Here is a 21,395-nt window from a genome sequence, read left to right as displayed (position 1 = left end):
CTAACTGTTGGTGATGGTGACAGGGGAATGATTGTTTCAAGAAAAGACTTGGCTTTTTTCAGTTCAGTTGTGGTAGTGAGAAAAGGTTTTAAAGGTTCTTGGCCAGAAGTTTTGTTTGTGGAGAAGGGAAATCTTCAGCTGAAGGTCAGTCAGCTGGAGGGACCGGAAGCAGCTTTTCTTTGTTCCCTCTTTCCTATGGACTCTGCTTTTTCTTCATAGCTCTAATTGTACTAAGCCTCTTTTCCAGATTCCCAGGGAGCCCTGGTCTCTTTTCCCTGCACACAAAGCTTTTTTGCTGCTTCCTCTTTTTCTTCCGAAGAGAGATATTATATGTTCCATCACAGTTCTGTGCTTTGGTGGATATGGAGGCCAGGTAGGGTTGTACTGTTACTTCAGGGAAGTAAGGAAAGACGACACTGGCAGGACAGGGAGGAGACAAACAGTTGCTGTTGCCACTGTGGAGGAAAAAGGATAAAGTGACGTAGGATGACAGCTGATGCTTGACTTCTCACTGTGTAAGGTCATAGATGTTGTTGTTTAAGGTCAGTGGCAGCATCAGCTCTGTGCTAGGCTTTTCAAACAAGAGGATGTATTCTTCCAAAAGACTGGTCTCAAATTTTTCTGGAAGAACTGTGGAGCTGGGCAGGAGCATTTTATAGGGCATCATCTTGGACCACTCTTAAGTCGCTGTGATGCAGACGGTGACATGTTATATTCAGGTGAGACCACTTTTGCCCTAAAAGGTTCATTTTTTCGAAATGGGAGTATTTTGGTGCCAGCATGCGACATCACCCACAAATACTCACCACTGTAAGTTGTCAGGGACAGAGGGTTTTCGTCTGCCTCACATCATCTTGCTGCCTCTTTACCACTAGTAAACTTGGAACACTTATGTTGGTGGTGTGCTTGAGTTGCTCTTCTGTTTAGTTTTGTGTCAAGCAACAGTGCAGTGAATTGCAGGAACTGAAATAATCCACGGAGTTGTGACAATGCGAACTGCAAAGGTTAGACACAAGTCTGGCAAGGCACTGGTGGTCTTCCTTTGTTGATTCTTTTTTGAGATGAGTCCTAGATTAGGCTACTGTTTGATATAAAAACCTTATGTCAGTGATTGCCAGCCCTTCCAGTACATCACTATGTGTTTAGGAACAGTTTCTGGTACAAGCTATTGCTTCGTTTTCTGGCACAAATTCACTGTTCTGGCTGCTTTCTCAGGGGCTTTGTTTTCTTACTGACTTTTCTTTTCTTCTTTTCCAGAATATTTCTGCAACAATAGGGAGATCTGTAGGAACACAGGATCTACCTAGTTAATTTTATTTGTAAACTATGTAATGTCTGCCTTTCCTGAATTTCTTAAGCTCTTTCTTAAAATTAATTCTTACCCTGGTTTCCACCAATTTGAAGGGTTGAACCAGAACGTTATTGTTCTGGTTGTTAAATTGTTAGTTTATTCTTTAACCCTATTCTTCCCAGTCTCCAGTGTCGCCATATTCATAGTTTCTTTACACACTTCTGTTCTTTTGTCAGTACTACCCTATTCCATATGTTTTTCAAGAACTTTATTTGAGCACAATACCTTACTATCTCAAGCTTTGTCATTTCCATACTCCCTTTCCATCATCTATTCTGGTTTTTATTCCATGATCATAATAAACCATGTTTTGGTGACGATCAAAATATTTGTAAAGTTTTGGAGACGTGCAGGGTTGTCTGTTTTCACTGCATTAGCAAACCCTGATTATTCTTTCCTTTGTTGTTTCTAGTTTCGGTTTCTCTGCACAGTCTCTTGCTGGTTTGCTTTTCGTTTTCTTAGAAAATCTGTAACTTCTTTTTTTAAATGTTTGTCTGGTTTGAGGGGTGTTGTTTCTTTTTTCATTTGTTTTCCTACTCACAGCTTTGCTTAAACCTTTTAGCAGATTTTTATTTCTCCAGAAGTAACGTTTGTCCCCAACTTCTTCAGTATATCTCAACAAAAAAAGCTTTTATTTTAGGCTGTACTAAACTTTGGAGATTGTTGTAGTATCACCAGCCACTATCTCCATGGCTGTCTGGTTCAGTGCTAGGGTGAATAACATCCTTGTAATGTCCGAAACTTTCTCTGAGAAGTATGTCTTTAAGTTAAAGGAAATAAGACTAGATGATCCAATTGCTGGTTTTTTATTGTATTCTCTGACTTGAAAAAGAAAGTCACAGCTAGGATATTCTTTCCTCTTATCCTTACTTTTTTTGAATCACTTATATGTATGACTCCTGAAATGTTTGAGAGTAGTTGATGTATATTTTAATTACAAAAACGTTCAGTTAGGATGCAGTGTCTGAATCTCTGAAGGGCTGTGGAGCTGAATGTGTGTCTTGCTGCTATGTGCTCACTTGCCTTCTGGCTCTGCCTAGGATTTCCAGGTGCCAAGCAGAACAGATTCCCTGCAGTGTGTGTGCTTGTGAAATCACTGGGCTGGGGAAGAACAAGCAAAATTAAGGGTTCTTGGAGACTGAGGAGTCCACTTGGCCCAGCTGTTATCAACCAGTGAATTTGACACAGGGTTTTAAGCAGCCTTGGTCAAAATCACTCAGTTTCTGAAAGGCCTCTCTTTTTTGGGGAACATCACATTACTCAAATAATATTTTTGAAATGAGTGAACTTGATAACCCCCAGACTACAGAGTTGGCTGAATAGTCCCCATCCTCTAACTCCTGTTCCTCTTAAGCTGATTAAAATTGCATGCATGTGTAGAGTGTTACAGATAATGTGTGGCACCCCACGGAATAAATATTTGTGCATCACTGTTCCACTGCAAACATTACATTGTCTGCATTGCTCCAAGTCTGGTATGTTACGAGTCTTTTTTTCAGAAGAGAAGATAAATAGAAGTCACTCATTCCTTTATACTTTAAGCTCTGCCTGTCCTGCTTCCACTCAACCTCTTCCAATTTCTCTGTATCACATTCACTACCTGTGTAAGTCATTCTTTTTCTCCCTTTCCTTAGAAGGTTTACAACCTTCTTAACTTCCCCAAAACCTTTCCCAATTCTACTTCTATTATCAGTCATATTTCCTGGTATGTATTAATAGCACCATCTTACTTCTTTTTATTTTGATCTTAGATACATTCCTTGATCTCCACTTTGCTGAAACCTCAGGGAATTGTAAAATACAAACCAGAACCCCTCCCATAACCAAACCAGTTCCAGCTGTTTTCAGTTCCATTTTTATGCTGATGTTATGTATACTGAGACATGTATTTGAAAGTTGGTGAGGACCCAGTGAAATGGGTGTCTGATATTTATGAGGCAGCTCACATTTGACTTAGGGCAGTTTAATGCTTGCTATTTCTTTTTCTGCAATGGTATGCTAGTTTGCTGGTGCAAATTCTGTCAATGGTAGCGTGGATCAGCTGCCCTGAGGGCACTGCTTTAAATTTCTGGGAAAGCGAGCTGTAGAATGTAATGCTAATTATTATACTGATTGATAATCTCTTAGATTGAGGAGCCACAAGTAGAAGGCCAGATGAGAGTTTAAGAAAAATGTAATGGTAAAAGAAAAGAAACCAGAAGAGCTTCAGCTCAGAAAAGCATGGAGTCCTTTTTCCTTCAGTTATCACCCTGCTGTTCTTCTGCTGTGTGCAGCTGAAATAAACACCTCTTACTACATTTGCAAAATGGCAAACATTTAGAAAGGTAGGAAGCTATCAGACAGGATTATGGTTTTGAGTGAACTGCCTTTCTAATAAGTTAAAGTTATGTAAGTTATCTTTTATCTAAGTGTTTGGGTTTAACTACCTCTGAGGAGACATTTTGGTCAAGTTTAGCACTGAGACAATTGGAGAGGGCAAGGGGGGTGCACATTAGAATGTGTCTGACTTTACTAGTTATTTTACCGATGTATTTAAGGAAATAAAGGTGGTGAGCAGAAGTCTTTTCTGGAGAGGACAGAAGACTGGTCTGATACTTACTGAGGTGAAGTTCTGTTGAGTCATTGTGAAAATCTTAAAGAGAATTCACAATGAATCAAATAGCTGTCTTTTGGGGAAAAAAGCAACATAGGGGTATGGTGTTTATTGTCAGCTTAGGGGTATCAGTGTGATACACTGAGCAGGTAACTTAAGACAGCTGATAAATCAAGCTAAGTTCATGAATATAGAGATGGTTCAGTAAGATAGAAGTGCTTCTAATTGGAGAGTAGCCTGCTAATACCTTAGATATTTGCAGTCTTTGGAAATTGCTATGATTTTTGCCTTAATTGAATTTCATTATTTTTAGGATCAGTTTTCCACACAGTATTAATCCACAGTTATCATCGCCGGGGCTTTATTGTTGACTTAGGATAAACGTTTCGAAATATTTTCCCACCTCATCTGTTTAAATCAAATTTTTTGCTCTTCTTAGGTGACAACATTGGATATTTACAGCTATTCATTTCCATCTTTATGTCTTGAAGATAATTATTAAATTCATAAATAGCTTTGTGTTAATGTTCTCCCCAGTTAAATTTATGTTTTGTCTCCTTCGTGACTCATTTTCTGTGGCTATCTTGGTGAATGAGTTTTATGGCAGGGCTGACTGCAGAAATAATTTATTCTAAATTAATATTACAGAATGTTTGCTTTTAGTCAGGTCATACTTGGAACACAGTGTTTAAGAACTGACTTAGCCAGCAGAAGTAGAAGCAGTAAGACCTGTCGTGAGTCATCTGAATCAAGGAGTGTTATTTAATTTTTGTACTCAAAACACTTTAGACCTTAAGAGTCTTTACATCAAGAATTATTTGTGGAAGTTACTTGACTAGCTTGATAAAATTCTTCTGATGTGATGAAAGAGTAAATAAGTGCTAAACTCTTTCAAATATAAAGCAAGAGTTAATTCACTGGGTTACTCTTCACCAAAAACTATCCTTCAAAAGGTTGTGTAGGCTATTTAAAGCCCAGTTGAAATCTCCATAACTCGTACTTGCCTGGCAGCCCTCTTCCCAGCCATCTAATAATTGAAATCTTGCACCTTGTGTGTTTAATTCGCAAAGTTCACCTTAACTGTGCACAATAGGAAATATTTGGAAATAGAGATCAAAATTGTTGATGTTGATCAACTCCCCGTTTCATGAGACTATATACGCTGTCAGATGCAGCAAAAATAGTGGGTGCTCTAAACTGAATAAAAGATGCTGAGGCTCAGTGAAGTTAATTTTAATTTTAACAAGAAATGCTAGTTCTTACTTACTATTCTTCATGATGTCAATTACCAATGTAGCTGTCCAGAAAAAACTCTGACCAAAAAAAAAATGTACCCTTTTGCTTTTGATCTAGGGAAATTGATTGTGGATTCTATTTTAGTTCCTGTTCTGGGTGAAAATGCAGCTTCTAGTCTATAAAGAAGCAGTTTATAGTGATGATCTCCATGTGTGAACTGAAGTAGCTTATGCATTATGTTGCTAAATCCAAGCACACAGATTTAAGCTATCAAAAGCTACAGCACAAACTTAATTCCATTGACTTGAAAATTACCTCATCTGGAAATAGTCTTTTTTTCTTTTTTTTTATTTCCCCTGTCTCCTCAGTACTAGAAAAAAAAGAATTGAGTAGGTGGAGAATAACTTCCAGAGTTCAGCAAAACCAAATGAAAGCCAGATGAAGGTTTCTTGTTGAATAAAAAAAAAAAAAAAAAACTTTTTTGCACTCCAAAAACTATGCCTGTTTTCTTCCAGTAAGTGTTTCTGTTTGCATCTAGCAGTACTGGTGGTTTGCCTTGGTTGAAATCTTTTAAATTTAAGTATAGTAGCTACTGTTATATGGAGTTTCCAGCCTGGCAGTGTTGGAAATGCTGTTACAGTGGTGCTGAGGACAAACTTTGAACTCTGAAGACAAAACAAGAGTGGACTCAAAGATCAGTGAGGAAACCAAACCAGAGATGTCAAAGGCTGTCTCTGAGCAGAAAAGCAGCTGTATCACTGAGCTTCTCCTGGGATGTGCAGAAATCCAAGGAGGGAATAGCTAGGTGGACCTTTTGCCTACCTGGTTGAGAAACATACCCCAAAAAATTGACCCATAAACCTGAGGGGGAAAAAACAATGGTTGCCTGAGGAAGGGAAGAGGTAAAATGTTGCATTTATGAATTATGAAGTGCTCCTTGGCAAGGATCACTACCACTGTTCTGAACAAAACGCCTGGTTTCCGGAGCTATTTGGTATTTTTTGATAGAAGAGCTGTGTCAGTCCAAAGCAGAATGCAAATTGTTATACAGGATTTATAAGGTGGTCATTACTTCCAGTGCTTTCAGCAGTCCTTGTGTCCAGTTCATTTCTTTCTTCACAAAGAATGCATTGTTTAGGAATACTTCCGTCTGAAACTTGGATTTTTCTCAGCTATTTAGAAAGTAAAAGAAAAGAGGAGGTGCCATTCCTAGCAGTCAACCCACAGGCCACATCTGGCTCTGTTGTCTTCTGTTTGGCTCTTAGCCTGCCCCAAAGGGATTGCAAACCCAACTCCTCCACCAGCTACCCACTCATGTTTGAGAAACTAACCACGTTGTCTTGGGAGAAAGAGTTTTTTCTGTTGCTTTGTTTTCTGCACAAAGATGGTGTGGGAGATGTTTTTTAAACTCCTGTATAATAATTTCCTGTCTTCAGACTTTCCAGTCTTGTGCTTGTGTGCTTTCATGCACATGTGGGCACAATCTCTCTCTGCCTTCCCAGCCCCCATCTCTTCCTTACCACCCCACACTCTTGTGCGTGTGTATGTACATATATCCACAAGTTGAAATTTGTAATAGAGATGAAAAAGATATTCCATTTTGTGCAAAGAGAAGAAAGAGGAGTCAGAAAGACTTTAAAGAAAGTTGAGCTGAGTTTATTCAGTAAAAACAGATACAGTATGTGGAGGTAGTAACTGTGTTTGCTTTTACATAGTATTTGATTAATTGCCTTTGTGATCAAGCTGGTACACAAATAATTGCAGATAGACTGGATTTAGTCTTTAGTTTCCTCTTGCTCAGAAGAAAATCAACCAGATTACTGTCAGTGTAAGTGAAAGATGGTCTGTGAATGACACTGGTGTTAAAGAGGGTATAGTTGCATTCATAGCTGAAGACACTAAAGGAAGAAGGAAGCAGATCTATGGTTCTTTAGCAGATGGAACATCTGGCAGTTGAAGGCGTGTGTGGAAAACTAGATTTTCATTTTAGCGCCACAAGGGAATTTAATTGTGGAGTCCTGGTGATTAATTGCTATTTTTATTGTATATATTCCCTCACTGTATATAATATACTTTGGAATCATGCAGTTACTATAATTGCATTTGAATTATTTACAGTAATTATAAATAATTACACTAATGTAACATCAAGTAGAGGATAAACAGCCAAGGGCGATATGTGAAATCAAGAACCCATACACTCAGATGAGGAAGAAGAGTTTAGTTCAACAGAGAAGTAACTGGGGAGGGGGAAAGTATGCCTATTGAAGTTACTTATGTGCTGTAGCATTTTAGTTGCTGATGGCTCCTTCTGTCACCATCACTGACAAGTAGGGAAGCATTTCTCTGTCCTGTTTTACATGTGGGTGACTGAAGCATGGAGTAGCTCTGTGTGGTCTCAGGCAAAATTCTTAGTGTCTTTAGTGGAGCCAAGGTACTTGAGAGAGGTCTCCAGAGTTTCCATTGAAAATACAAGCCTCTTTTTTTTCAAAGAAAGATCATAACATGAGTCTACCCATGCATTATAATTCAAAGCCATACAAGTTCCATTATGCAGTCAGGTTCATTTGATCATTAGCTGGATCTTTATTTTCTATATGTAGATTTTTGCTGGTAGTTCTTCCCTTTATTTTTCCACTCATTTCATCATAAAAGCCACAGGGAAAAAAGTTGAAGGATAAACTACATATTGGCTTAATGCATTTGGACTAGAGTATGCCATTCAACTGAAAATCCACGTGTTAAAGAAGGGCATATTATTCCAGTCTGCTCTGTTTTGAAAGTGTACTGTCAGATGAAAGGTAGACATATGAGCCTTGTGCTGAAAGAGACTTACTGCAGTCACTTAAGACCCTTGATCTAATTAATGATGAGGTAGTGTGTTGAGGAAGTCCAAGATAAAAAAAGGGAAGATACCTTAACGGTTGATTTTGTGACTTTCAAAGTCTGTAATAGTACTTCAAAAAAGTAAGAAGGGATGAGGACAGATTTAAGTCACTAAAAATAGAAAAAATTGGTCTGGACTGGTTGCTGGTTGCCTAATCCAATTTTACTGCTTGTATCTGCAATTGAGTTGCTTCTGTACTGAGAAGTCTTGTCCTTTATCCTTGGCCTCTGCTTTCTGGTGCCAAGAGCAGCATGCATTTTTGACTGGTATAAAGTACAGATCTCAGAGTGCTGCTTTGTTTCAGTTTGCCCTCTCAAGATGCCCAACTTGAGCAGGCTGTGCATCCCTTGCCCCAAAGTCACTTCTTTAACCTTCTCTGAGGATGATTTTTTAACAGCTCACGTTGGCACTGTGAGTCAGTTTGGGCAGAACTTGTTGAAATGCTGTTATGCAGAGAGGGGTGGGGTTTTGCAAAGGTGGGAAGAATTGCCAAGACTGGTGAAATGTGGGAGTGGGGAGAGTAACAAAGGAACGATGAAAGATGTCCTAGAGAATTTTGCAGTCTCAAAGACTGAATACTAAGGCCAGCTGTAGATTCCTTTTGGTACTACGTTAAAATCTTATGCTGGCTTCATAAATCAATGTGGATATAAGTTAGACCTGGAGAGTGGAAGAGCAGTGTGGCAGTGTAATGCCTCCTGCTCTGCTTCCTGATGGGACAGCTCACCTCCTGTCTCATCATGCAGTTAGCTGGTTGAGTGGCAAAGCTGTAGCAGTGAATACTTTCCTAGTCACTGCTGATGAGATAATGTTCATGGTGTTTGCTTTTCCTCCTGAGGAAGCCCCAGGTGGGTGGATGACTTGGACTTGGGGAATAGACAGCATTTCTTGCATGTCAAGGCAAAGGAACTTGTGTCTTTTGCACCTCTGCATGAACTGGAAATAGCTTCTGTTACATCTGGTCTGAATGCTCCAAGTCCATGGAAACTACAGCTTTGGTGAGGAGGATGCTATAGCACTCTCAAGCACTCTCACTGAGAGCTGAGCTCTTCCACTGCAGTTCTCACCAGCACACAACAGATAGTTTTATGTCTCTGGGCTTGCTGTTGTGAGGATACCCACTGGTACTAAAAGTACAGCTGTGACTCTTTTCATTGGATATGATTGGATTAATTGCAGCAAGATAATGCTTCAAGTGAGGAGACCTAAATGATCTTTTGAACCAGGAATGTTCTGAGTCATGACCGATGATGTACTGAGTAATCCTGAATGTATATCCTTGGTAGTATACTGGAGTTGCAGCTGTCTGCTTATTTTGGGCTTTTTTTCTGCTTTGTTTGCCCTTGTTTTGTTCAATAAGGTTTCAGCATGTAAATACTTTCAGTGTTGCAGAAATGGTTGTTTGGTCGGTTTTTTGTTTGTTTTTTTTTTTTACATTTAAAAAAATATGTGAAAACTCTGTAGAGGAGGTTGTTTTGGTTTTATTCTGCCTAGAATTATCTTGGAACTCTCATTTCTGGGGAGGATTCTTGGAGCTCCTTTGGATTTGTGCTTTTGGTGATTATCTATAAAACTAAACTGCACTGTTTAGTTTTTTGTCTCACAAATGAGTGAGTTAGAATCCTGTATAGGAATGTTTGTCCTTGGTGCATGCACATGAATGTGAAGTATGTGTTTGTGGAATGGGTAATGTGCTGCTGCTTTACATGGATAGTGGGAACTTCACAATGAACAGCTATTTTTAAAAGGCTTTTTTGTGTGTGTGAATATTATAGGTAGTTCACCAGCCTTAGGAGGATGTACAGTCTGAGAATAAGATAATAACATAATATTTACCTGACCACAAAGATAATTATGTTTAGTTTAGGATTAAAGCCATATTTGTAAAATATATGTGTCAGATCCTTTTAGAAGATGAATTCATTCTCACCGGCAAAGTGGTTTTTTTTTAATTGTCTTGACTAGAACATGTGGGAACTGTGTAGTTTCTTACAGGACAATCCGAACCTGAACATTTTGCTGTCATGTATTTTGTGTGTTGGTAAGAATGAAGAAGTTGCTTGGTTGCATTTGGCTTTAGTCTTGCTTATTTTGAATGCTACTTAAATATCAAAGAAATAGAAACTGAAAACTAACAGCTCAGCCCAGCCCCTCTTCAAGTAGAGTATCAGAAAGTTGTTTACACTTTTAAAAGCAGAAAGCTTTTAAAGCATTACTGACTACATTTACGAACATCCCTAAAGCATTCTTTGAAATTCTGTTTGAAAGGATAACACTCTAGATAAAGATCATCCAGGAGCCTGTTGTGCGAGGGGGACAGTTAATTTCAATCGACTTTGGAAGAGCAGCAGGCAGCACTATATAGCCATCTTTAAAAGCAGTAGATACAGCACAGTAATTTACTTTGAATGACTGCTTGCTTTTGCAGTATCTGAGGATGTACATGGGAATATCACTGTAAGGAGGGAGCTAGCTTTAAGGAAAATATCACATGCCATACTGACTCCACCTGGGTGAGCAGGCATTGCTTAGGCAACACAGCACAGAATATTTTTAGTTGTTTTTTCTATTCGGGGGTAGCACTGATAAAGTGGAGATTGCCACACTGATGCAGCGTGTATCCTGCAAATTGGAAAGTTTAGACTCCATAAGAATTTTTTCAGTGCACTTGATCAGTTGGAGATATGAGTAGATTATTGCCTATGTGATATCTACAATAGATGTGGGATTTTTGCCACTCTAATAATGAAGAAGCATTAAAAAATTTTACTTTGCTAGCAGTTGGGTAGTCTTTAGGTTTTCTGTAAGATATTACTCTTATGGTTATAATCATAATCCTTTAACTTTGACCTCAGAAAGACTTAAGAACATGAAAGGTAAACTTGCAGATTATCTGTTAATATTAAGAAATTTGATTATACTTACTGATGTTTGTAATTAGTTTTGTAAAATCAGGCTAAAATTTTATGCCTGAGACATACATGATCATTAAAACTTCTCGATGACCATGAAATTATATTCTTCAGAGACTACGTATTTCATTGGTATTATTCCACCTCTGACAGTTTCTTTTATTCTGGAAGTAATTTCCTTGTAAGGGAGAGGGAGAAGAGAGACTGTTCCTAAGTATTGGTGGATCTATTTATTGATGAAAATGGAAGGTGCAGGTTCGTAGAGTCACTTTGATCTTGGAAGCTTGATTGGTTTTGTTTTAGGAATATTCTTTATCTGGAGATACTGTCATCACCAAAAATAGTCATTAGAGGAAGATCCAGGATTCTTATCATTCCTAAGTACACAATCATTCTTTTCTTACTACTGATGCTATTTCAAGGAATCTGTAAATCTATAGAACAAACCTGGACTTGTTATTGAAAATTGTAGGCGGTGTATTTGGGTGTGACAGGAATGGCTGATTTCAGTTTGATTATTAAGTAGTATTTTTGATGATAATCCAGACTATTTTAAAAATAGAACTAATGAGAAAACAGCTTCCAGCATGTATGTGATAGCTTGGAGTTTTTCTGTGTTAATACTGAATTATAGTAGGCCTTACATTTTTCTTGAGCACTTCAGAAATAAAAGAAATAAAATGCTCGTCATATGAAGTAGTTGGAGTTCTGTCTTTGTTGACTGAGGCAGTCCTTTAAGTATATTTTGGATGACAAAATCAACGCTAAAGTGTGTATTCAGTATACAGTTGTGTTGGACTACTGTGTATTAAGTAGAAAATTACATGTATGAAATGTCTCCTTATTCCAGGAAAAACATCGGCGACTGATGCCCCTGATGAACACAGAGGTCACTTCTCTCAGCAGACCACACTTAACAAAGGACTTAGCAAGTCTATGGGATTTCTGTCCATTAGAGGAACACAAGACGAAGAAGAGTTTTTCCAGGGCATTTCTGCAGATTATAACTCAGGACAGGAAGATGTTTTCTGTCCTCACAGATGTAAAACCAGTGAGTTTGAGAAAAAAGGTCACCTTCATACAGATGTCCCTCCCAAAAGGAAAATATGGGCTTCTTCCACAGATTTGCTTTGCACTACTGACAAGGCAGCTGAGAGGAACCATGCTGGAGGCTCTCACAGGCACAGCCATCAGTGTGAAACATTTACAGTACGGACTTCTACTACTACTAGAAACAAGGAAGCAAGGTACTCTGATGGGAGCATAGCACTGGATGTCTTCGGACCACAAAAACTGGACCAAACGCGCCATGTGCCTGAGACATCAACTTCTGCAGCAATATCAAGTGCCTTTGACAGGATAAGAGAGAGACAGAAGAAGTTGCAGCTTCTGAGGGAAGCTATGAATGTAGAAGGTTAGTGAAGCTTTTTGATTTTCTAGATATTCCAGTCATCAAAAAAAGTGTTCATTGTAAAAAAATTGAGTTCTCTTGTAGCAGCTCTTGAAACTGCAGAGATCTTTGCTTTGTCTTTTTCACGTAGTGAAATCGCTGAAGCATCTGTTGCCAATGAAGATAAATGTGCTTGCCCAGGTTGTTTACTCAGTGAGAATAGTTGATCTCTGTAAGTCAACCAGTATCAAGTTGATCAATTAAAATTAGAAAGGAAAGAAGAAGTTGGTAACAGCTCGTTGTCAAATAATTTTCCTTGAAGGAAGATCCTCATCTCCAGCCATTAGCGATGAATTTATGCTCCAGAGGAAAGGCAGAATTTCATCTCCAGATCTCTCAGTTTTTGTGCTGTATAATTCCAGACTTAAGCCCTTAAATATGAATTTTTTAGAGGCCTCATGTTCAGATCTTTACTTCAGTGGGAATACTTGACAAGTTCCATCAGTTCATGACAAGAATGCATGGGGAAAAAACAAGTCTTTGTAGTTGTTCTGTGGAACAACTTTCTTTTTTACAAGTTTTTTTTAATGAGTTCTGTGGAACTTATAAAATTATCTTTGTGCATAACCCTGTTAGTGGAACTGCATATTTTGTTTCCTTTGTAAATGTGATGTGATTTGCAGGGGTTGTAAGTTTGAGACAGTTGGATAGAAGCTGAGAGCAGAGCTGGATCCTGCTTGTGCTGAGCAAAAAAGCATAACTTGGTCGTCTAAGGTATATGGTATGAGAGCTGTATGTACAGAGCTAAGTCAGTCATTTATTCAAAAATCCATACGTTAGAAAACCCATGACTGCCTGCCTGTTGTGTGTCAGAAGTAACTGTGTGAAAACACACCCTGCTTTGGCCTCCTTTTTCTGCCTGAGGTGTAAACACCTCCTTATTAAGGAGAGATGATAAAGCCTTTTGTCAAGGTTGAATTTCTAAAAATGCCTGCTCATGCCCTTTGTGGCCACCTTGGGAGATGCTTGTACTGCAATTAGCATGGCAAGCCAGTTCTTTCCTATGCATGTGAGCCTTTTGCTTCAGAAAGGAGGAGTGTTACTGGAATGGCATAGGCATTAGCATAAAAAGCTGCTGTGATTTCTGGGCAGCCGGAGTTCTTTTGCGCTATCAAATTAGCATCTTCCGATGAGAGTTACATTATAATGTGAAGGAATGAACACAGGTGAAAGCAGCACTGTGGAGATAACATTGTTTATCTCTATAGGAGATGTCTGAGGTACAGGGAAGGTTAGTTGGGTTTTGGTATAAGAGTCTGAAATCAAAGGGGACCATCTCAAGTATGTGAGTCAACTGGGATAGCTGGAGATAGGCAGCTGACAAAGTTTAGGAGGAGGCCACTCCCAGTATTGGGAAAGCTCAATAGCCTTGTTGTTCAGGAGTGCAGCTTTGTGCAGGTTTGTGTTGCACAAGAGCAAAACCAAAAGCGTGGCCAAACCCATTGATGAGCAATGGGTTTATCATTCTCATTCAAGCAGATTGGGAGATGGCAGAAAACAAAACATGCCCGTGCCTTGCAAACTGAGATAGGTCAGGTGTATGAAACTACTGGATTCATAAAGGGAATGGGTGAAAGTGCAGTCAAAGTAAACTGGGAACTGGGATTTAATAGTCACAGAAGCTGAGTGACAAATGGGTACACGAAGATTGAGGCAATAGCTAATGACTCATTGCCCATCCTTCTGAATTCACAGTCACTACTTGATAGAAAAAAACAAAGATACTTTTGCAGCAGATAGCTGGGTTTCAGAGTTTTCTACTTTCAAGAAAGGTACATGTGTTTCGCTCTTGAATTGAAGTTAGGAGTGCATACTTTACTATTTTATTTTAGGCTCTCCATTGTTGGGGTGGTTTTGGTCAGTTAACTACTTAAAGAAAAGTCTGGGACCAGAACCTAGTTGAGAATATGAACTTTTAATGAGAGGCAGTTTAAAGTATATTTTAGTAAGATGGATGACAAATACTTTTTCACATAGAAGTTAGTTGCTCTTATGTTTTATAGGGCTTGAGAAGCCTGACTGGAAGTATCTGTTCTGCCTTAGTGAGCAGATTCATGAAAGTCTTAATACATGAAGTCTGTTAGTCTGTTAAGACTTCTTTCCCTTTTATTTTCCTTTTTTTGTTCCATGTTTTACCATTCCTTATCTCACATTTTCTTTACAACAGACAAGTCCCTTGAGATCTTTCATAAAGAGTCATTTGCTAGTTTCATCTGTCAAAGAAATGAACAATACAGTCTTGAGTGTTTTTGTGCATTGCTGTTGTATGCAGTTTTGAAGCACTTAGTAGGTAGAAAGATATTTCCACGTGTCAGCGTCAAGTGTGTGTGGAATTGCTCTTCTGACATAAACCCAGCCTAGCTGAGAGATATGAGCAACTATGTGGAAAGCTGTGGTGTAAAATATGTCAACTGTCTTGATAAAGGTAGTGGTGGCAGTTTCTTGGACAGTGTTTGTGATGCAAGAGTATCCTACTACCTACAGCTGGTGGTCACATAGCAGATAAGAGGGCACCAATAGAAGCAGTGGAAAGAAGTCCACAGAAAATGACAGCAAATACTGTTCTTTCTCTGTGTCTGCAGCATGATTTCAAACAAGGGGTAAGGAAAGAAAAAACGGAGAAGGAGAATAAGTTATTTTGTAAGACCACGTAGTTTGGAGTGAGGGGTCAGTTCAGTTTGGAGGGGGAGGAATGAGCAAGGAGTCATGGTAAACAGGGTTATTTATGGTTGGCTGTAGTAGAAAGGACACAATCAGCCTTCTTTTTCGTAGGTCTGGGGATATTTCCAGTTCACTTGAGCCCAGGTCTAGGTCACAGTTAAACCTGTGTAAATTGTATTAAGCCTCTGCTTTTGGCCGTACGTTGTTTTTCTGTTTTGGAATTTGAAGTGACATTGGACTCTCTGTGGGTTGAACTTGGCCAGATAAAACTTCCCTCAAACTACAAAGGAATTTAAGTGACATGTGGCTTATTTTTCTTTAACTTATTTTGGGTTAAGCTGGCAAACTTTTTTGTTATTCGTAAAACCTTAAGGAGCTGACTGCCTTGGAAAAAGAAAATGTTCTTATGCACAGGCTCTGGTTTGCCAAGCTTTCACTCAGAACAGATTTTTACAATCCAAATTATAAACTCATGAAAAAGCAGAGTTTATAGTGGAAAGAATGACAGAGCTTTAATTACAGCTGTGCTGTAGTACTTTGTAGTGAGCTGCAGACCATCTGAAGTGCACTATAATCTGCTGTCAGAACATCTCAGATTTAGCCTCGCAAGCCTTCCAGTGTCATTGCAACTGCCTTGCTCTTGAACTTGCTGTTTTATATTAATCTGCTGTACAGTTTCAGGCTTGAGGTTGTTTATCTCTTGTCTGTTGAAGATGATTGTTTATGATTAGGTGCTACTTAGCCAGATAGAGGCAAGGGAAAGAGCCTGCTATTTGATTTCAGGTATAGACAATTCTGATCACTAAGAACAGACTCCAAAAGCATGTGTTAATCTTGCCAGGAGACGGGGGAGTAAGTTCTGCATCTTTGCTGTTTTGTTCACTTTTGTTTTGTTATGAAGGTTTTGTGAGATTAGACAGAATTATTTAGAGCTGTGAAGTTGTTAAGTGTTAAACCCAAGCAGTTTACCTTACCAGGAGAGCAGATTTTGTTTTTGTTGTTCTTTTGAAACTTGGGAATTGTTGCTTGGCACCGGCTGATAGTGTCCTGTTTCAGAGAGAAAATAATATTCTACCGTTTTCATTTTGCAAGCCTGCCTTGTCCCTCAAGAGCCTGAAAGTGTCATCTATTCTCCCTTGCTCCAGCTTTCTTTGCCTTCTCACCCACAAAACTGATTCCTTGTTTATCTCAGACCTACCTCCAAATGGCACAATAGTAAGGCCTTGTATGGTGGCCTTGTATGAATCTCTCCTTTTGCTTAGGCAGCTCCCTCTACCCTTGTTTTGAGTGTATGCATAATTCAAAGTAAATGGGTTTATATGTTATTTGAGTGAATGAGTATCTTTTTTTTTTTTAATTCAGATTTGTTTGTGAGGATGTTGTAAATGAGATGCATGAGGTAGCAAGACATTGCCTGTGTCCTGGTAGGATACAGGAGCACAGAACCAGTTAGGAGACCAGTAATGTAGTTGGCTGTGGGTTGAAATATCAGACAGGGTGGGAAAAGATTTCAGGATACCAAAAAAGCTGATCTTGCTGAAGCTCTGGAATGCTGAATCCAGGAATGAGGGTGGATTGGTAATATTCTCAAGCCTTTGTTAAATGTTTTTGCAGTTGGGAACCAGGTGAATTCTAGAGCCTCAAGTTGTGTTTATTCTTCTTTTTACCTTTATTTTTTCCCACTGAAATTATTAAGTCCTCAGGTTTTGGGTTTTTTTGTCCACTTATTGCTCTTGGTTCATACAGTCAGGAAGAAGAGGCAGTAATATTCCATTTTTCTAGAGGTGGGTCTCTGCCTCCTAAGTCTTCTGTGTGCTTTTCTTACAAAACCATTTTCATTAGCTACCTTGAAGACTCATCTGAACCCCATTTATAAAACTCCCATATTATGACAGCCTGTGTTTAGCTGGGAAAGTTACAGCTAAGGATACTCTAAATGCCTGGGTTTGAAATGCTCTCTTAGTTTGAAGTTGCATCTTTGAACAAGGAAAAATTTCTGCAGGTAATCAGGCAGCTGTTGTTAGCAAATTTATTCCAGCAAATTAAGCCCCAGAGATTTGAATTTGGGAGCCTCTGAAGAAGTGGGTTAAATGGAAGATTTGATTTAGGGCAGAAAAAGGAGTAGCAGCTTTACAAACTTACTACTGTAAATTCAATGGAGTGTGCATACCTTCTTTTTTGTCTTGAATTGAATGTACTCAGTTCATGTGTGGGCCATGGGAGTCATCCTCAATGGTACATCTGTTTGCATGTGAAAGCAAAGGAAGATGCAGTTTGCACATGTCTCAGGATCATTGTGCTGCAGTATGATTTAAATTCAGTGGTGGCACAATGGATTCTCATGTGGTTGGTATGCCTGGTAAAGATAAGGTTCAGGTTGAACAGTATTCAGAAATCATACTAAGGAATATGAAAGTTAGGGTAATGGGCTGGTACTATTTCAGTTGGAAAACTTCAGTTGTTAATTTTACTGGGGCTACAGCAATTGGCTTTTCAGGGAAAAAGAAAGATGTTTGTGGGATTTCTCTAAAATATAAGTACTCTGGCATCAGCCACTATTATTTTGTTCTGAATTACATAGCTTAACATCAGGTAGTAAAACAGCTCTGACAGTTCTGTAATTGCACAGCAGAATGGCATCCATTTTATCTCATCTGTCGAGCTTGCAGCAGCTCACACAGTCTGGGATTGTCAATTTTTAGTCAACTTTATCAGTTGGATAAAACATTTAAATTAAAACAAGCAAACAACTTTATGGTACAAACTCTCAGTTTGTGCCTGTGTTCATTTACATACCTTACCCTAGATGGCATGATCCAGATCCAGAAAGGAAGGGTGTCTTTCTGAGGACAAGACCCTGAGTTCTTTCCAAACCCTGGAGTTGTTGTGGTTAATCTTGCTGTTTTCCTTTTCAACCTAGCACTAGAAGTGTGTGTTTTCTGCAGTTTTACAAGGCTACATTTCTCTCTATAGATTAGATCCTGCTAGGCCCTCTGCATCAGATGTCCATTAGGCTCCCTGGGGATTTGCCTGGATGGCTGGGGACTTAGGCTGCATGTGGAATATGGCTTTTTCATTTAGAACATGGGTGGTGGAGACCTTGGAGGTTAAAATGCTCCCCTGAGAGGCTTAATGGATGTGTTTCCTTTGGCAGTTGTTGGATGTGAATCCTTACCAGGGATTTGATCTGGATCTCTTGTGTTCTTCCTGTTAAACCTATGCTGCCTTGCATAATTCAAACTTTCTTATATGAAAAGAGGAAAAGGAAAATTGATTAAACTCTTGGGAAAGAAGCAAGTCTTAGCCTCTCCTAAACGATAGTTAATGTGTTTTAAATGGTATTATCGTACACTCTCCTGTAATAGAGACACCCACCAGTAAACCTCAAAGGGCACACAAGAGCTCCCTCCCTGTCATGAAACTGTCGGTTTAATTCTTCCACCTTCTCTGTGCAGCCAGTAATAATTCTGTAATGATGTGTATTTGAAAACCTGGGTATCTAATGTGACTCGTGTTCAGCATAATGAAATTCCAGGCTAAATGTAGTTCTCTGATTTCTGTTGAAGTTGGCTGAGGTGAGGCTCTCTGTAAATTACTTGTCTGGGCTTGCATGTCTCGCCTTTCGTAAATACTGTGTTTTGTTACTTTGTGCTGCGTGAGGTGCCTGTAGGGTTGTGCTCTGCTGCTTTTGATAGGGAGTTTGAATAAAAACACCACTGCAGCACTAAGCTGCACAGAAACAGATTCTTCAAGTTGTAATGCTTCATTTACCTTTGCATTGTGGTGCTACCACGTGTTAACTTAGATTATTAGTACAAATTTGATATATTTATTTGAGTTACAGACTCTTAAAGCATGCTTAAACTCAGGTTTCATTTTCCACTGAAGTATAAAATGGTTCAAATTACAGTAATCTAAATACTGAAGTGTTAAGAAGGGTAACTGATAGAATTGGTTTTGCTACAATGTGTTTGATGCTTATGGAAGTTAAATCAATTCTGAAGTCTCTCTTCAGTCACCAGAAATTGAAGAAACCCCAAACAAACAAGAAACCAAGACAACAAACCAAGGCCATTCAAAATTCCCAGGGAAAATTGCAAATATGGGAGACAGGTTGTTTTGTTGTTGTCTTTAGCTTTTGTTGATATTGTCTTGCAGCTTCTTCCCAGCCAGACAGGTTAGAAGTTTGTCCTCATTTTTGAAAATTCTGTATCAAAAGCTTAACTTTAATTTGATCTCAAAATTGTAACTTTGTGACCCTTGAAAAAGCCAGTTCTTAATTAGAAGTTTAGCTTGGACATGATCCAAATGCCTTCTTTGAAGTTAAATCCTAATATAATATGTTAGAATTGAGGAGAACTTGCTGGAGGAGACGAGAGAGCATAAATTATTTGGGTAACTTTGTGAGCATTACAGATAAAATAGTCTCAATATTTACATTTTAATTGAGTATTTGATGGTCTGCAGTGCATATTCTGTTCATGCCCTAGAAAAGATTGTTTGGTTAAGAGGAAGTACAGTGTTGGGGGGATGTGTAGGAGGTGTACACAGGCATAGACCAACAACAAACTGGAAGGCAGTTACCAAAGAGAAAATGCCCCAGCAAAAAACAGTTCACATCTGAATATATTTTCTCTACACTGAGCAAAGTGAAGAAAAATCTAGAACATTTACGTGGAATTTCAGGATGTAGCTTCCAAATTGCCTGTAAACTTTGCTTGATAGTCATCAGTGCAGCCCTGCATGGAAAGGCTGTACAATGCCTCCAGCAGATGAGAAGAATACCTTTGCTTGCATTACTGAGTTAAGTTGTATGGTCTTGGTTAGGGAGAAGGATGTGACAAGACAGGAGGGTGGTCCTCTCCTTGTGAATGCTGGGATAATAGGTTTGAGCCTAGTTGGGACTTCGGTGGAGGTCTGTGAAGACAGTGAGATAAACGGTGATTGGAAATCTTACTTTATGTTTCTTGGCTCATGGACTTGCTCCTTGGCCTACAGCAGGACACCAGCTCCTGCTAACAGGGAGTCAGGGGAAGTCAAACACCCTGCAGAGTCACGTATCACACCACCACGTACAAACACTTGTCTCATGTTTTAACTGCCTATTTCTGTTTTACCACATTACTTTTTTTTTTTTCCCCCAAATTTTAATGTCTTGGAGAACCAGAACGTAGCCATAATTTCTGTGCAATTTGAGAAGCCTAGGCTGCTGACTAAGTGGAAAAAAATAAATCTGTTTAAAGTCTCATGTCATATTTTATTGTTCCCTTTCCATCATCTTGCTTCAAAGTCAGTTCAGCAGACTTGAAAAACCTACAGCTAATAAAACTACTGGGAAACAAGAGATCTGGTTCTAGTTAAATGTTTTGGTATTGTAGCCCCAGTATCGTGTTGGATTGATGCCTCACTTAAAGGGCTGGGAGCAGTTTAAAAATAAATCTCCAAAAGCTACCCACTGAATTTGGTTTTTATTTCCCTTGTTAGGCAAATAATTGCTAGACTGGGGGTAGATTTCTTTGTTGTAAAATCCAGAATGCTGAAAGTAGCCATTGTGAAAGATTGAAGCAACCTCACTGCTCCCACACCCCTCCACCAGTGAATTCTCTTCATCTTGCTGTAGATTAGTTTGCATATATGCAAACTATATTGCTCATTTCTGAGAGTAATGTGAAATGTTAATTGGGTTTTATGCTGCTAAACTGTGCAACTGGGGTGGGCTGCTGGGAGCTGTTGGGTTCATGGGTTCATTGGTTCATTTGCTTGCTTTTCCCAGTTTTCTTAAAGAATCCCTGCACAGCTCAAGTGAGCTGATCAGGGATGTTGAGAAGGAAGGTTTTGAAAACAGATAGTCCAAAGTGAACATGAACGAGTCTTCAGTCTTGTTCTACTGCATTATCTTATATCTTTTAATGCTTTTTTCCTATTTGGAATTTTCCCTGCTTCTGTATGAAGTCTAAATGAGTAATATTGTTGACTAACTTGTTCTCTGACCTAACACAAATTATGCTGCAGGTTTATTGTTCTCTCAGAATTTTTCACCAGGCATTTTGTTTTCTGGATGTGGGAAGTTGGAACTTCCAATTTCCTTTTTGCAGCCTCCAGACATACCTGCTCATGTATTCCCCATTTTGTATTCTTGCATTGTATGTTCCTTGCTATAGTGACTCACACTTGTTTTCACAGCAGTTACATGTGTTCTTCTCTTTATCATCACTTCTGTTTTCAAAAACATGAACTGTAGTCAGACCAGAAGCAGCCTTCAACAGAGAAAGACACCAGAAGTTTTCTCTGACTTTGACAGTGAA

The 21,395-nt window shown here is 38.9% G+C and overlaps 1 protein-coding gene across 3 annotated transcripts in view; it reads left to right on the top strand.

Annotated features, from left to right (window-relative positions):
* Nucleotides 1-21,395, top strand: part of PTPN13 (protein tyrosine phosphatase, non-receptor type 13) — a 117,905-nt gene that overhangs the window by 46,003 nt on the left and 50,507 nt on the right. For all 3 annotated transcript variants that reach the window (XM_017820178.1, XM_017820177.1, XM_017820176.1), the window contains exon 7: nt 11,830-12,393. In XM_017820178.1, coding sequence (XP_017675667.1) covers nt 11,830-12,393 — 564 coding nt within the window. The remainder of the gene's footprint in view (nt 1-11,829; nt 12,394-21,395) is intronic.

This window comes from Lepidothrix coronata, unplaced genomic scaffold (assembly GCF_001604755.1).
Source record: "Lepidothrix coronata isolate B3197 unplaced genomic scaffold, Lepidothrix_coronata-1.0 Scaffold79, whole genome shotgun sequence".
Classification (NCBI taxonomy): domain Eukaryota; kingdom Metazoa; phylum Chordata; class Aves; order Passeriformes; family Pipridae; genus Lepidothrix; species Lepidothrix coronata.
The sequence above is the reverse complement of the archived record's forward strand: the minus strand, read 5'-3'. Positions and strand labels throughout refer to the sequence as shown.